This window comes from Ostrea edulis, chromosome 3 (genome assembly GCF_947568905.1).
Source record: "Ostrea edulis chromosome 3, xbOstEdul1.1, whole genome shotgun sequence".
Taxonomy (NCBI): domain Eukaryota; kingdom Metazoa; phylum Mollusca; class Bivalvia; order Ostreida; family Ostreidae; genus Ostrea; species Ostrea edulis.
Genome location: NC_079166.1, coordinates 64877948 through 64895839, shown reverse-complemented (window position 1 = coordinate 64895839; position 17892 = coordinate 64877948). Strand labels below are relative to the sequence as shown.

Genomic DNA, 17892 nt, shown 5'->3' with positions numbered 1-17892 from the left:
TGCTTCTCCTAGCTCTAGCTTCAAGATGCCTCTTGGCGGGAACTGTCATCCGGGCTCCGGAAGCTGTCTGCCAAACAGGTCGTACTGGGGACGACTCCCCAGATACTACACTCCCCACCCCCACCCCCGTTTTCTCTGAAGGACGGAGAAATGGGTCTAACCAGTAATCAAGGTGGGCGCGCCACGCCCCCTCGGAGAGACTTATCCGAGGACGTCGGAAAACTACGGCAAAGAGAGGACCCGGACATACTCTCGGAAGAATTTAACTGAGACCTCTAAGGTCCCTACCCGGTGTGGAACAGGGATACCCTGTGACCCACACCCCCTAAACTTCTGACGGGGAAACCCCCCGAATTAGTCCCCAGTGCAAACCAGGACAGCCTGCCCTGGGCCATGCACCCCTGCCCGGTGGTAAAGGGAAACCCCCCATAAAATCCACTCCCCATGTGGACCAGGGTCACCCCTGGCTCTCACACTAAAACAGCGACCTCCCCCCAATACCAGGGGAACCATCCAGGAGTGACTTACCACTCCTGCATCACCGCCAGGGTCACCCTGCGGGCACCATGCCACCCCCAAGGCATCTCCGCCGTCATGTATTGGGAGGTAACAAACCCAGGGGGTGGCCTAGGGAACTCCTCCCCACCGGCTGGAGGGCCCCCTATATCCCCGTCCAAGGGGCTCTGCCCGAACTCGAGCATGGGGGACGAATACCCCTCACCCCAATGCTGATCGGTGGCACCCCCCTCGACCATCTCTGGTCCAAGAGGGTACCACTCGACCGGCTCCTCCTCCTCGGAGTCGAACTCCCACCCCTCGGGTTGAATCGGTTCAAGGGGGAGGCCCGTCATCCAAAGAGGGGGAGGCATCTCTAGGCTCCTGGTGGACGAACGGGGCCTCCTCAGGAGCTACCGGCGGCACCGAGGGAGCAGCTGTCCCCGGAGCCGGAGCCCCCGAGGAGGGCCTCGTTCTGGCGCGTGAGGGACCCCGCGTGAGTTGGGCTTCATAGAGAAGTCCCTCAAGCGCCTGCGACCGATCCTTTCGCTGGCGGCCAACCTCTTGTAGGCCGCCCTCGAGCAGGGGTCGACCTTAGTCAACAGGACAGCCTGTGCCCTCCAATGGAGGAGGAGCGCGGGGTGGACATCCCCGCGCAACTCGTAGACTGGGGGAGGGGCCTCCCCCACACTACGGCACAGACTATCCATGGCCTCCACCAGATCTGGCGTGAGGCCACCGTGGGGGTCCGGGAACACCTCCTCGGCCCGTAAGGAGGCTTCCAACTCTGACAGAGTGGCACCTGGGCCGAGGAGGGTCCTGGCCAACCACTTCAAAACCCTCTCCCGGATGGACGAGACCTCCCGGGAGGGGGACGCCACGCCGGAAGACCGGCGGCAAGTGAGTGATGGTCACATGCTGCCGGAGCTTCCGGGTAGCCACCCCACATAGCAGGAGGCACTCCGAGTCCCGACTGCGGTGGGGGCTAGGGGGGGTTGGGAACCCCTGCATCCCTAGGGTCTGCAAAGTCCTCCCTTATCTTTACCGGGCTGGGCCTGCGGGGTGGCGGAGTGGCCCTCCGCCTCCTCCCGCTCTGGGACGAGGAGTCGTCCCTCTGGGAGCGTGCCCGCTCCCGCCTCCAGCTCCTGGGGGGAACCCCTCCGACTCAGCGTCGCTTTGTCTCCTGCAAAGAGAAAGAAGAAGGGTTGAGCCACCCGTACCCTTACAGGAGCAAGGGGAGCACACATAACTATCTAACCTCTCTTCATCTTCCAAAGTCACTCCCACACATTTCCCATGAAACCACTCCTCACACCTATCGCACTGGATCATAAGGTTGCCATCGTCCGCCTGGCGGCAGAGGCAATAGCGCGTTTTCCCCGAGGGGGTACTCGAGGGAGCCGGTGACAGCACGCGATGTTTACGCGGTCTTCCCCGTCTACGCTTCGGAGTAGAGGTTGGTTCCTCCGGGGGAGTCTGTGCAACCTCTGGATCCTGGAGACTTGCAGGGTCCTGTGTCTTCGGGATGCCTTCCGGCTCTGACACTGTCCCGGTGGGGGTTCTGGCATGAACCCCTTCGTCTGTGGCCTGACATGAGCCCTTCTCAACTAAGTACCTCTCCCGAGCATTGGCAAGCCAGCGAGGTAAGTCACGGTCCTCGCACTTTTTCATGCGGTCATGGTTGACCAGCATAACCGTCGTCTTGGTCCTTACTCGGTAGAGGTGGGCACTGAGCTTCTGGACCACCAGCCCTGGACCCTTCCATGAGGGGCTGAGCTTACGGCATTTCCCCTTCACGGTGGCTGTGTCCAGGACATAGACTGTATCCTCCTCCTGATAGGCCCGAAACCTGACCCTAAGGTCGTAGTCACGCTTCATGCGCTCCTCGGTAGTCCGAAGTCGGGCTCGGGTGACCTCGTGGGCTGCCTGGATGGACTTCTCCAGGTTCACCACATAGTCCTCTAAGTCTAGGTCCTCGCCTCGTATGGGGGGAGCATACATCAGGTCTGCCGGGGTGTTGGTCTCCCGACCTAACATCAACTTGTTAGCAGTAAACCCTGTGCTACGGTTCACAGACGATCTCAGGGCACCTGATATCTGTGCCAAATGTACGTCCCAGCTATTCTGAGCCTTGTCTATGTAGCACCTGACAGCATCCATCAACGTCCGGTTGTACCGCTCTACTTGGCCATTGGCCGAGGGTCGGTAAGGGGTTGTCCGTGCCTTATGGATTTTCAGGAGCTCACAGACAGCTGCAAAGAGCTTGCTCTCGAAGTTGCGCCCTTGGTCAGTAAATACCGGGAACGGGCAGCCAAACCTGGCAAAGAACTGGTTCACTGCTGCTGAGGCGGTCACTTCAGCTGTCTGGGAGGGAAGTGGTACACACTCGACCCACTTAGTAAATTGATCCACCATAACAAGCACGTATTCGTTGCCACTGTCAGTCCTGGGCAGTGGGCCCAGAAAGTCCAAGTGCACTCTCTCCATGGGAGCGCCGGCATGATACTTTATCATCTCTGCTCGCGTGTGTCGCTGGGGATGCTTGTTCCTGCTACAAGGCCCACAAGTGCTCACAAAGCCCTCTACTTCCCTCATCATGCCATACCAGAAAAAGCGCTCCCTAAAGCGGGCTTTAGTCCTGCTGATTCCCTGATGGCCTGAGGCAGGGACGTCGTGACACAGCCTGAGAACTTCCTCCCTCAATTCCCGGGGGACAACCAATAGCCGACTCCTCGACTCTCCCTCCCCCACCAACTTCCAAAGGACTTGGTCCTCATCCTTCATGAAAAATTCTCTATCAATCCAGTAATTTTTCAAAGCCGGGCTTGCTAGGAACAGCTGATCCTGAGGGGACTTGAAGTTCAGCAGCCATATGAGACTATGGCTGTCTGTCCGGACCCTGAATCCCCTTCCCAGGAGGTAATGGCGGTACATGCGAGTGAACCTCACAAACGCCAGTAGCTCCCGCCGTGTAGTGCAGTACTTCCTCTGGTCTCTATTCAGGCCAAGGCTCCCATAAGCTATAGGTTTCTCAACCCCATCCTGAAGCTGGCTGAGCTCAGCCCCTATGGCCTACCCGGACGCGTCCGTATCCAATACAAACATCCCTTCTGCTATAGGCATGACCAGTGTGGGCGGACTAGTGAGTGCTTTCTTCAAATCGTCGAATGCTGACCGCTGCTCGTGGCCCCATTCAAAGGGTTTTTTCCCTGTCACCTGATAAAGCGGGCTCGCTAACTGGGCATACCCAACTATAAAGGTCCTATGGTAGTTCGCAAACCCCAGGAACCTTTCTACCTCCTTAACATTGGTTGGGGGAGCCCACTCCCTCACTGCGGCGATGTAGGTGTCCCCCATCTCAATACCCTTCCCGCTTACTTGGCGCCCCAAGAATTCAACCTTAGTCTGGAACAGCTCACATTTCTTGGGCTTGCATTTCAGGTCGAACTCCCGGAATCTCCGGAATACCGCTCTCAAGTTGTCCAAATGACCTTGAAAGTCCTTACCGAGGACTAAGGCGTCTTCCAGGAAGGCCAGGACTATACTCCATGTGAGTCTCCTTAACACCAGGCTCATGGCACGGGAAAAAGCCGCCGGCGCATTGCACAATCCGAATCCCATACGAACAAACTCGAAGAGCCCGTACTTCGTGACAAAGGCGGTCTTCTTCCTGTCCTTAGGGCTGATATTGATTTGGTGAAAAGCTGAGTTGGCATCGAGCTTCGAGAACCACACATTGCCAGTTATAGTGTCCACACACTCGTCAATGAGGGGCAATGGGAATACGTCCTTCCGGGTCACGTCGTTGAGTTTACGGTAGTCTAGGCACCACCGAACTTGTCCGTCCTTTTTCCTGATCAGCACAGGGGCAGAGGCCCACTCTGACACCGAGGGTTGGATCACACCTGCATCCAACATCTTCTTAAGATGTGCTTGGTCCTCGTCCACGAAGAACAGTCCAGAGGATTTCAGTGCCAAACCCACTATAATACTTACAATCTATAAAAAGCAAAAACGATTGCAATTATCGGTTGAAATTTCTCAGCTGAAAATATTTTGAGATATTACCACGGGATGGAGTCAAAAACATCGATCTCACTAAACAATCAAATTGTACTCCGTATTCACTATTATCAGCCGAGTATTTTCTCACCCTGAAAGTGCGCAAGATATTTTGTAGATGTACTTTTAAAAAACACTACATTAGATTATGAAGTCTCGTTATCAAATCCTTCTATGACCTTGTGATCTCCCAAATACGCAATAGAGTACAATTTAATTAAAAGTAGATGTTATATCCGCTCGAATACTTGCATGTTTGCGAGTATACGAGCGGATCTAACATCTGATTTTAATTTATAAATGTATACATGCCACGATAAGAAGATGTATTTCAAATTAATTAGATTAAGTAGAATAAAGACAACATTTGACTCTTAGAATCGTAGAAAATGGATCTCGCAAAACATTATCGAGGTATTCAAATGTACAAGATTAGCACTTTTACGGATTTCAACCAAACGACCAGTTTTACAGGGTTCTTTCTAGACATGATGCTATAGTAATGCTACATGTAGTCAAATCAGAGACCTGATTTATCTTAAACATAACATCTCGAGATATTTTTTACATAGATCCTGAAAAAAATTAGTTTTTATATGTATGTCCTTATATGGATTGATCAAGGCGGAGCAACTGTCATGGCGTATTAACTGTGTTACGTATTTGTTTGCAATGGAGCTAATATGCTTGTCTGTATCACAAAGGAATTAAATACAAAAAATGCATTTTTTTTTAGAAACACATAGACAAGTAAAGTTAAGCAAATGGTACATGTAACTCGTATCACTGGGTAGTACTCATATCATATGGGACTATTTGTTACGCTACTCGCAGCGTGTTGTTTGTTCTATTTCCTTGGTAGTGACAAGTTCCTTATCGCCTGTTATCAGGAAAACGGCGATGTAACCCTGGGACTGTAAGTACAAATTAACATTTGTAAATATTGAAATATTTAATCAGATCAGACATCTATTCTCGTATCCAAAGAAACATCAAACATGCCACGATAATTTCTTGTGAATGAGTCGCACGAAAGATTTACGTCGAACGAAAAATAGGGAAGATTCAAAGACGGTATCTTGAGAGTGTGTTTTATGAAAAACCGGCTTGTTCAGTCAGTTTTTTATTTCTCTCCATCTGCAAGGTGAAGATAACGAACAGTGATCAATCTCATAACTCCTACAAGCAATACAAAATAGATAGTTGGGCAAACACGGACCCCTGGACACACCAGAGGTGGGATCATGTGCCTAGGAGGAGTAAGCATCCCCTGTTGACCGGTCACACCCGCCGTGAGTCCCATATCCTGATCAGGTAAACGGAGTTATCCGCAGTCAAAATCAGTGTGCCAAGAACGGCTTAACAATCGGTATGAAACACGTCAGACAGCATTTGACCCAATGCGAGGTTGTATTGACGAACTAGATCGTTATAACGACCATAGAATTTGCGAAATGCTGACTTCAATCGAGACTGTTGAAATCCCTGTACCATCAACTTGTTTGTCAGTAGCTTACCTCGATTTAAAAACTGACAAGCTCTTGCATATCAAATCAGTTGAGATATATAAACACCATATGCAGGTGATAATGGAATATTGCTACATAAATGTAAAAATGCTTAATGGCCAAAAATAGAGATTGTGACCCCCAGGGGAGGATAACATAAAATAATTGGACTGGATCATAAATGGAATTCTGTCTAGTTTACTCTTTCTAATTTTATAGATCATCAAATACTTGACAAGCATAGGAGTTTCATGAAAACATTTTTCCGGATTTCCGTACCCTTCAAAATTGGGCCGGTATAGGTTAATGTCATTAGACAAGTACATACATGTAGTTTTAGTAGGCATCAGAAGGTGCCAAAAGAAAAGGAAGAAAATAAGGTGAAAACATTACACCCTGAAAGCTAAAAAAGTCTTTTTCGTGCATACTTCTTGTCGGAGTGACCCCTGCACCGTTACCTTTAGAGACTAGAGGACCGATCCCGATGCTCATTTTGTAGAATACGTTTTCTTAATGCATAATGTGTAATGATACGGCGGTTCATATATTTTTTGGAAACATGATATTTTCCCCTACTCCCTCCCCATTCAGAGGAACATTCTTCCAAAGGATATTACATGTTTCTCGAGGGAGCGGAAATACGACGTACAATATTAGATCTGGCCAGAATAATGTGTATTTTCATCAGCCATTGTGCGTGCTTTCGTGTAGTGTACGTCCTTTCAAAACCGTAAGATGCACTACATGTTATGCAAGATTTTCACCAAAAACCGCGTAAATGTACATACTGCGAGTTGTGGACTGGGGGGCTTGATTTCCGTAGTACCACGTCATAAACATCGAATAACTGCGCCATATTGTTGGCGAGATATCACCCAAAGTCTGTTCTTTGGACTCTGGGGTTTACCCCGAACTATGCACCACATAGGAAGGTGATAGACGGGAATTGCAAGTGTGGAGCACTGTATAATCTATGGATCGGAGTCACTGAGTGGATTTTGGGATCAGATTTTGAACGAAATGTTGGAGCTTTTACGATTGTTAATCAAACTGTAATGATATTTATATGTATATTAAAAGGTAATTTATGAACTAGAGGCATGATTTAGAGTTCGGGTCTTATTCATTTTAAATGTAAATGGCAGGGTTGGGCGGTTAAAACTGCCCTGGTTTTAACCAGTGGTTTTAACCGGTTTTAACTGTCCCGGTCAATATTCCCCAAGTGGTCAATACTGGTCAATAATGGTCAATTGTGATTTAAACTGTCCATTTTCCTATTTTTGTACATTTCTTGCAAAGATAAATTAAGTCTTTTCATTATATGGATCAATTGTTGATTAATATTTTTCATTAGATAATCAAATGTAATTTCATAAGTTTAATATATTTGGTTCGCTGAAACTGACCGAAATATCTTCAGTACCTACCAGACGGTCACAGTTCTATAGTATAACCTGAAGATTGGAGACAGGCCTCTTAATACATGTACTGGACAGATTAAGAATAAAAGGTAGTTGGACATTACCTGAGCACAGGAAGCAGAGTTGACAGGTGTTGATAAGCATAGGCTGGGACCAGAGACGACCAGTGTGCCTGTTATTGCTATGAAAACATAACAAACCCACCTCCTCAAATGTTTATTCAAACAGTTAAAATGAAGATTGATGAAACAATACTTATAGGTAGTTCTTGTTAAACTAAGGAATTTGAACAGAAACTTTTACATCTTCCCCAATTCAACAGAGTCATTTGTACATTATTTATTTAGTATTATGACTTATAAGTATATTATAAACTGATAGTGCATGTTATGAATTACAGTATTTACCATAATTGACACTTAAACATTTAAGACTATAATGACCAAATAATCTTCAATCGACCAGTATTGACCAGTTTTAACCAGTATTGACCACCGGCCCGGTCAATACTCATATTGACCACTTTTTCGCCAACTCTGGTAGAAATGGTCGTATCAAAGCTATGATTTTCGTATGTTGTAATTGTAGAAATTCCAATTGCTAGCAAGTTCTGTTTAAGAAAATGTAAGACAGGATGGATATCTTTACTTCCAAACTTTCAAATGACCTGGTAAGTGAGATCGATTCAAACGTATTGTACCATCACATATGCCAGAAGTACTGTAAATAAAATGTGGATTCTAAAAATAGAAAATTTTAAATCGCTGAACTTTTCTCAAATAAACAACATCAAAACGTATGACTTTCAACATTTTACATGACCATTCTTCACGATGAATTAAAGACTAGACATTTTGACATCATAGAAATTTGTTTCTGCAATAAAAGTGGAAAAAAGAAATATTGATATCTTGTTATTAGTCATCCATAAAAAATACGTTTTCAAACTCTACGCAAATGTACTCTGAAGTTGATACTAAATTGTGCTCCTGTATTAGCTGCGTTGTTTTTATATTCTTACGAGACGAAATTTATTCAAAAGCTTCTACATGAGAAAAAACTCTTGCTGTGGCCTTCAATCAACATCACAGTGTCTTCCATATCTGCTTTCTACTTAGATATTTCATTGAACATAAATTTTGACGGCAAACTAACCACTCCACTTAATGACAAATGGGATGACATCAGCTTCTCCACCATCAACTTCCCATATTTATGTAGCAATATTCCATTATCAGCTCCTTATGTCTTTGATGTCTCACAACTGATTCGATAAGCAAGAGCAAATCTCGGTATTGTCATTTTTAAATCGAGACAAACTACTGATAAATAAGTTGATGTCATAGGGGTTTCAACAGTCTCGTTTAAAGTCAGCATTTCGCAAATTCTATGGTCATTCTAACGATCTAATTTACGAAAACAACCTGTGATTGGGTAAAATTCTGTCTGATATGTTTCATACCAGTTGATGCCGTTCTGACACACTGACTTTGACTACGGATTACTCCGTTTACCGACCAACAGGCAATGTTTACTCCTCCTAGACACATAATCCCATCTCTGGTATGTCTAATGGTCCGTGTTTGTCCTACTCTCTATTCTATTTTGTATTCTTTGTTGAAATTATGAGATTGATCACTGTTCGTTATTTTCACCTTTCCTTGATGATAATTCGATAAATCCTAAGGACGACCCGTCCCTTCCTCAGGAAAAACAAAAGAGTTTAAAAGTTTTACTAATAAAAGAATAAATGAAGGGCGGGAGGAACACGGACCCCTGGACGCACCAGAGATGGAGGCAGCACCCCCGTCGACCGGTCACACCCGCCGTGAGCCCGATAAGATAACTCGAACGTTGAATTAATGCAACTATGAAATGTACATTCCTAATTACGTAATCTCTCAGTTTTTCGTCATCTGCAGATACTTTCTATGAGAAACTTGGTCTGTAAGTATGTTTCCTTTCCAACTTCCGAGTTCAGAATGCGTTAGGTAACGGACTAGAATGTTTTTTACATTGAAGGAAAATGTTTGATGTATTCAACTAAATATACATGTATTGCATCTTTGTAAAATAAAATGGTTTCTATTCATGATTTTGATTGTAATGGATATTCATTACATTGATATCTTCTACGAGGTTATTTTCTAGAATGTTTGATGTCGCAAGCTAGTCATTAATTTTATGCATAAGGTATCTATAGTGGCTCATTCGCGAAAATTATACTGGACGAATGTGTTTCCCATCGTCAATTTGCAAATATAAGTAAAGGATGAGGAAAATTTATCTGCATTTGACCTATCAGTGGCGTAGGTTCCTATGAAGCACGGAAGCATGTGCTTCCACATTGTTGTGGTAAAAAATGAAATAATTACTTAATTTGACTATACTTTAATTACTACAAAATATATCAAGAAATAGATATGGCATAAAAGTTAGTGTTGTATTATGTTTATCAATCTATTTAAAATCAAAGGCACATGGGGTAAAGCCGGACATCGTATCCCGACCCCTTCATTTAAAAAAACATTAATAACCAATTAGATTAACTACAATATTTTTGAGACGTTATTTACTCTAGTTATAACAACTAATGTGTTTCCGAACACTGTCAAAGCTTTATTTAAAACTACTAAAATTCTATTGTACCTTCTTTCATTTTAGATACATTGAATATTAGTAGTTTTAATTAAGCTTTCATGGAATTCAAAAACACATTTAATTTAGTTGTTATCAAAAGAGTACAAAACGTCTCAAAATAAAAAAAAATTGCAGTAAAACTAATGGATAATCGTTGTTTTCTTTTTAATTGAAGGAAGTTACGATGTCCTTACCCTATGTGCCTGTGTTTAAAATTAAAGAAAATATGTATTGGAGACTTTGAAAATACCTTTCTTAATTGTTTAAAATGCACCAGCTTGCGGAAGTGAAGCCCTTTGGACCCTCACCAGGGCTTTGCCCTGGACCCATTGGGGACCTTAGGGCGGCCCAAACCCCCTGCCCTTTCTGCTTCCATATTTATCTTCCCCAAGCTATGCTGCTGCTTATGGCCGGTTACTTTTGCATACTGTTCTAATATGCATGTAATATACCCATTATGTTCAGGTAAATAAAAAATACCTTTCTTCCATTTCAGATCTGTACATTTGCTATTTGACTATGGAAGGAATAACAAAGATTCTTAAGAGAGAAGGCTTTGGTCTCATACGACAACCGAGAGACCACAACGCATTTTACTACATCGTTCATGCAATAAAAAATACGCCTGAAAAACCTTCTTTGTGGGAAATAAGGAAAATGAAGAACGAGATATTCGAGTTTGAAGTATCCAATGCCTTGTATTTTCACCTCTTTCTTCCTCAATGCATTGAATGTGACGGGAAAGTGTCACCAGAGAAATGTTTAGAGAGGGATTTCGATCTATCTCGGGATGAGAAAAGGTCTCCTTCACCAAGAGAAATGTTTGCTACTTCAGAAGTGTTACAGAGAAACATCTGTTTATATCGAATGAGCGCTTCCTCTGTGAAAGTGATTAGTGATTTCAGGGGTTTCATATTTACCCCAATCCTACGACATTGCTGTACAAAAGAACCCGTATGCATCGTCATGATAGAAAAAAACGACGGATATCCTGATTTTGCTGTGATTGATTTTCTCGATCATGAGAAGGACTTGAACTCCTGTCCAGGTGTTCTAGTCAATAGAGAGCATGTAGATTGTTTCGGTCTCAAATTTTCCAACAATTTTGAAAACCTCTTCACAACACCTACATACAGTTGTTATGAAAATGTCACTGACTTGTTCGAACGATTTAGTTTAGAATTATACGGACACGAGGAACATTACATTCGAGTTAGAAATGCAGTGTGTGATTTTGAGGTGAATGAAGAAAATGTAGAATTGTTTTGTAAGTATGCAGATGAGTCTCCTAATGAGTTGGAAGAAATTGAACTTGGCGAAAAAGAGAAGCTTTTGGCAAAGCACATAGAAGATGTTCGATCGGGTTCGAAGAGTCCTGGCAGGGGAGAACTGTTTGCTCTGTCATCTGTTTTCAACGTCGACATTTTCATCGGAAAGAATGGCGGAAATGACTGGGACCTGTACATGCCTGTCTCCAGCATCTACACTAAATGTCTCGATTCACCAATTCTTTTACAAGTACAGGGAAAGGAATCCTTACACTACTTACCTTTTGTCTCACATGAAAACCAATGCTCCTGCAAGCAGACTAGGCCAGTTATCAGGGGACATATTGGAATGATCGCAGACAATATTCAAACAAATGTGTGTATGTATATTTTGTACTACTTCCACTACCAAATTCTATTATATAACACATCTGATAGTGTGCTCCAAAGAAAATAATGTTTTAACTGTAGCCATTATTTGCAGACTGGATAAAAAAATTGATAATGCTATTTTTGAAATACGTTTGGTATTTACAAAATACAGGCGAAATTTACAATAGACAGATGTATATGGCATATAGAGATAAGCTGATAAGTTATGCTCTAAATTTAACTATCATAATTTTTTATGTGTTTACATTCAATAATATTGTCTATCATAATTTCTCGGTGATATTTCGTTATAAAATAAAGATATAAGGGTAGTTGTATTATGAGAACAACGGATAGGGAGTAATTTTATATTGTTTGCATATACCCCATAATACAAACAACCTAAACATATTTTCATATTTTGTCATTTACCTTGCTGAGTACATCGTCGGAATTATTTTAAGCATATTGCATTCTTTTTTTAAAAAGATTGAGTTTGTGATTGTAGATGTATCTTAACGAAAACCAAAAACTTCAAACATGGAGTTTGTGTGATGCGATGAATTTATCATATCTATGTCAATCTTTTGTGTTTATCTAATTTATAAGAATTTGGGTGAAACTAACGTAGATCAATCTTTTACAAATTTCCGAAATCTATGGCATGATGATTATTTTCTAAGAATTTATTTCTCTATGAATTCATTGGACCTGCAAAATTGTTAATTCATCTTACAATAATCAGGTATAAGGTAAGTCAGAATACAATTAAGCATGAATTACTGTTTAATGATATTTGTATTATTCATCTACAGTACGAGCAACGTGTTGTCCGTCACGGAGACATGGTTTCCACGGCCATCTTGACCACATTCCTAACAGCAGAAAGACTTGGGCTGTTAGAGAAGAATGCTTTCTACCAGACATTACCACTGAGACCGTTTTGACAAGACTTTCTGCAGAAGAACGTCGACTAGATAAGATTATCGTTGGAAATGGAACATTAAATAGTGCCCTGGCGAAGGAATTATATGAACATGACGAAGATTTATCAGGGTATACTATTTTTCCATAGTTTCATTTGGTTTGATTCAAGTGTTGTCATGGTGAGTTAAAACAATACTACGTTTGTCATGGTAAGTTGTTATAACAGCCTTTGGTTCGACTCTTGTAAAATCAATTACTAAGGTAAACCGTAGTTTACTTGAGAATTTGAAAGTCCCGTCTTATTCTTATTGGACATGGTCGTATATTTGCCGTCGTAAGTTTAACTTTCATTTAAGAAATAAATAACCATCTCAAAATCTTCACTGGGATCAAACGAATGGTGGTCATGTGTTCAAATCTGGTGTAGTAGATTTGATCCTTACCAGTTCAGTTTTTTATGTTTATCTGCTACCTATGCAATTGAGACGACTGGTGTCATTTTTTTTTAGATATGACATCATCCACTCGCCGAACACAGTGACGGCGCGGTGGCACAGAATACGGTTTAGTTCTATGTAACTGAAGATGTCTTACCTTGTCATTTTGAAAGGTCAAATTCAAATCTAAATTTCAGATTGCTTTTTAGGCAAATCAACACGTAAGTCAATCGAAGTTTTGAACATTGAACGGTGCGAGTAATTTTCATAGTTGATTAATTCGATGTAGAATCGTATTTCACAACTTGGTCTTGGCGAATTTTTTTTTTTTAAAGACTGATTGAAGTCTCGCTAATCGTATTTTTGTGCATTTGTGGATGCTTTCCTTTAGCACCTACTGACAGATTCTTGTTCCATGCTCTGACCTTCCAAAACTTTCGTTGGAAATTGAAGCTATATTGTGTTAGTATGTGACAAGGTGAAAATAACGAAGGGAGTATTCTTAAATTCCAATGAATACAAAGTTCAGAGTTGAACAAACACGGATCCCTGCCTATACCAGAGGTGGAATAAGGTGCCTAGGACGAGTAAGCATTTGTAATTATGAGCCTTACAAACAAAGACAATGCTGTTACATGCTTTGTCAGCTGGAACCAAACATATTCCTCTTGCAACATATTTAATTCTTTTATCACTTATTTAAAAAAACACAAAATGATAGATAGCACGCACTTTTCTTTCAATGTATCTAATACTTGTTATCCATTCTGACAAGATATCAAGTTCTTTTTCGTATTTAGCCCATTGTCTGGCATAATCTTCGACTGAATTCATGACAGAGATGAAGTTCTCTCGCAAATTAAAAGACTGGTTCTGTAAATTTAGTACCTTTTTATTTAGGACCTTTAAAAAATAAGTGATTTCTCAGGTCCTCTTTTTCAGCGATATCAACATCACCAGTATTAACATGTGCAGCTTTCTTGATCGAAAGCGACTGATATTTGTATATTGTTTAACGTCCCACTCGAGAACCTTTCACTCATATGGAGACACCATGAAGGGTTCCAAAATCTAGGCCAATGCTCGGCGGGTACGGCCTTTGAGCAGAAAATGATCTTTATCATGCTACACCTGCTGTGCCACGGGACCTTGATTTTTGAGGTCTCATCCGAAGGACCATCCCATTTACTACTCTCTTACATGTATGACAAGCAAGGGGTACTGATGACCTATTTAAACCCGGATCCCCACGGCAAAATTTTCAACGGGCGTCTTTACTTGCGAGATTAGTCTGTCTTTAATTACTACGTATCACTTTTTCTTTTTTCCAAAACTGGATCATCTCTTAACAAACAAAGCATTTATTTATGCTATGAGATTGATCAATGTTCGTTATATTCACCTTTCATATGGAAGCTCAATCACCGCTTCCATTGTGATCCGGGTTAGAATAGGTCCTCAGTACCCCCTTGTTTGTCGTAGAAGGCGACTAAATGGGCAGTCCTTCGGATGAGACCGCAACAACCGATGTCCCGTGTCACAGCAGATGTGGCACGATAAAGATCCCTCCCTGCTCAAAGGCCATAAGCGCCGAGCATAGGCCGAAATTTTCCAGCCCTTCACCGACAGTGGTGACGTCTCCATGAGTGAAATATTCTTGAGAGGGACGTTAAACAATATTCAATCAATCAATCAATCCATTATGATGTTCAAATCAATAGAGACAATATTCTATTTTTCATCGCTTTCAGTGAGTTACTTGAAATCTTGGACAGAGAAAACAACAGTTTGAGTGATAAACTGCAGGAAGTCTGCAATTGGATTCAATTACCAATTTATACATTCAATATGGCAATCGTGCAAGGCGATTCACGTCCAGGACTTCATTGGACACGATTTGAACCAAACGCCATTCTCCAATCTCAGCAGAGAAGATCTTGTAGATTTTATATTACCATTTTTCACGACCAATGCAAAGGAGCTTTTGATCGAATCATTCCGAAATGTGGGTGCAATTGCCAACTACCACCGCCAGTTTCGCTATTACTCTTACAAAAAGGTATAGTACAGAATCATTTTAAAAGCAATACGGAAGTATAGAAAAGTCAAAACTATATATATATAAATGTGTGTGAGTGGGTGGGTGGGTGGGCGGGCAGGCGTGCGCACGCGCTCGCGTGCGTATGTGTGTGTATTTGCTGTGAAAAGTGCTTACTTCTTCGATAAAATTTCATATTTAGTCATAGGTGATGCACATCTAATTAGTTTCCGTCCATACCAGGTACTATTGGGAATATTCGAAGTGAGTTGATGACGTCTAGACGCAACTTCTATTTACATTGCAATAGAGTTGAAGTTCTTGTTTTCATCTGCGTTATAGCACAATAAGAGAGTCAAGAGTATATATAACAAAATAGTTGTAGACTGAGATCTCAAAAGGCATGTGAATCTCCAGAACTTTAGACTAGCACATGCTTTCATTGAACAAATGTATTATATGATCGTACATACATATATATTAGTATATGTATATAATGAAATTAATGAATTAAATGTCCACAAAATATCAAAGGGAATTCATTCACGTTGTATATTTGTACAGATACAAAATCAGACATGATACAGCATATTGAACCGGGCAGTAGACACAGGGTCTTTGATACATATTTCAGCGAAACGCCAGATGAAAGCCTGTATTGTACAGAAATCAGATACTTCCCTCCATGTCCTCCTTACTCAGGACTTCACATGATACAACAGAGAGAAGATATGAGAGACAGGATAGTAGACTATGTAGAATTTTTCGATCACTCACTTCTTCGATGTATGAGCAAGGAAATATTCGGAACTGAGCAACACATTGACTTCTTACTGAAAGAGTTTACAGCTGAAATTTTACAAAATCTCGATCTTTACATGCCTTTCATGGAGGGTATTGCAAAGTTTAGATTCGAGAAAAAATTCGGAAAAATTAAAGATATAGGAAAGGAGGGACAAAAGTTAGCCGAGTTCTACATTTTGCGAATGGAGGACGATTTGACGATAGGAGACCTATTGCTCTGGGTGATCTGCACTTTTTTCCAAATTGAAATGGTGGTTCTCCGATTTGCAGAGTCAAAGATTTCAACTGAAACCTACTGGACGGAATATTTTCCCTTGCGAAAAAAGACAGATAGAGATGGAAATCTTATGAGAAAGAAAGAGATCATTACATTACTAGAGAGCCAGACAAAACGATTCTACAGAATTGTATCAAGATATAATGCATGCAACTGTAGTCTGGACGGTCCAATTGTCCCAGGAACAATGAAAGATCCCGCTTCCGTTTCCTCTCCCCATGGTTTGTATCTGTTTCCGATGATATCCCTCATTAGAGATAGTTTGATGGTATTGAAATATTGAACGAATAATCAGAAGACCGATTTTTACTTACAATATTCATAAATAAATCCAACTTCTGAAAATACATGCATTCTATAATTACATATAGCAATTTTTTAAATGTTTTTTTAATAACAGAAATGGTATTTTATATTTACAGATTGGAAATACATAAGACAGATGCGAAACATAGAAGCCAAGATCGAAATCGTCGTGGATACCATTAACCAATGGCAAGAATGCAATCTTCTTCTTCAACAGACTTGCGACAAGGTAATTGAGGAAATGGAACTCCGTCGTAGAAACGTAAACATTGCAACAATAACTGGCTCTGGTGCTGGAATATTGGGCACTGTTCTGACAGCTGTAGGCATTGGAATTGCGCCATTGACAGCAGGGGCATCCCTGGCTTTGGCTATTGGGGGAGGTGCCCTGGCAGCTACTGGTGGATCGGTAGCAGCTGGTGCTAAGATTACCGAAACAGTCATGAACACGAAAACAGTTGAAATTTTGAAAAGGTATCAAGATGGCTATCAAGAACGATTTGAAGATGTTGAACGCAATCTGCAACTGCTTGCAAATGAAATCGAGAAGCTCGACGATATTGCGAGTAACATGAAAACTAACCAAGACATAGAGGCCCTGGATTTTGCTACATTACAAAGCTTACCAGGAATTTTAAGAATGGCCAAAGGGATTACCATGATTCCATTGGCGGTGCTACAGATTTCTGCTCGAGGAATCACCATTCTAGGCGCTGTGATAGGACCGTTATCAGCACTGGTCGATGTTGGCTTTATGGCTTTTTCAATTCGGAATATGGTAAAAGGAAATAAGACGGATGTCACCGAAAATCTTCGCCGAATATCCGCTTCGCTATATGGATCCAGGAGGCAAATGCATGCTTGGGCGTTTGGTAATCAGAAAGCTTTGATTCACGGCTGAAGATATTTTGTGTAAAGTATCGTTCTTCTTGATATATGTACGTCATATCAATGAACCAAATGGGGGGAAATTCAAATTGTGTACATATACTTTGATCATTTTCACGTTATATTTGATTATCATAACTTAGACATTCCTTATCCTCTTGTAAATATTTGCTTCTTACACAATCTTCAGTGGATAACGCCTCTAGAATCATATCACCTTACCAGTGGAATCCACAGACTGTAGAATGTTCCTTTTAGATACTAATAAGTAAAAATTGCAGACCAGTAGCAGTCATCAATGTCAATATAACTATGTGCTTTGCTAAAAAGGGGATTTATTGTATTAATATTTAATAAAAAGTATTATTTGGATAATTTTACAACTTTTATCAACAAGTGGAAAACGTGATTTTGTATGTAATCATTTCAATAAAAATGAGATTGCTTAA

The 17892-nt window shown here is 41.8% G+C and overlaps 1 protein-coding gene across 1 annotated transcript in view; it reads left to right on the top strand.

Annotated features, from left to right (window-relative positions):
- The window catches only part of LOC125673302 (uncharacterized), a 23703-nt gene extending 5811 nt beyond the window's left edge, over positions 1-17892 (top strand). The window contains exons 3-7 of the mRNA XM_056158558.1: positions 10623-11774; positions 12582-12822; positions 14882-15189; positions 15733-16470; positions 16672-17892. Coding sequence (XP_056014533.1) covers positions 10623-11774; positions 12582-12822; positions 14882-15189; positions 15733-16470; positions 16672-17456 — 3224 coding nt within the window. The 3' untranslated portion in view covers positions 17457-17892. The remainder of the gene's footprint in view (positions 1-10622; positions 11775-12581; positions 12823-14881; positions 15190-15732; positions 16471-16671) is intronic.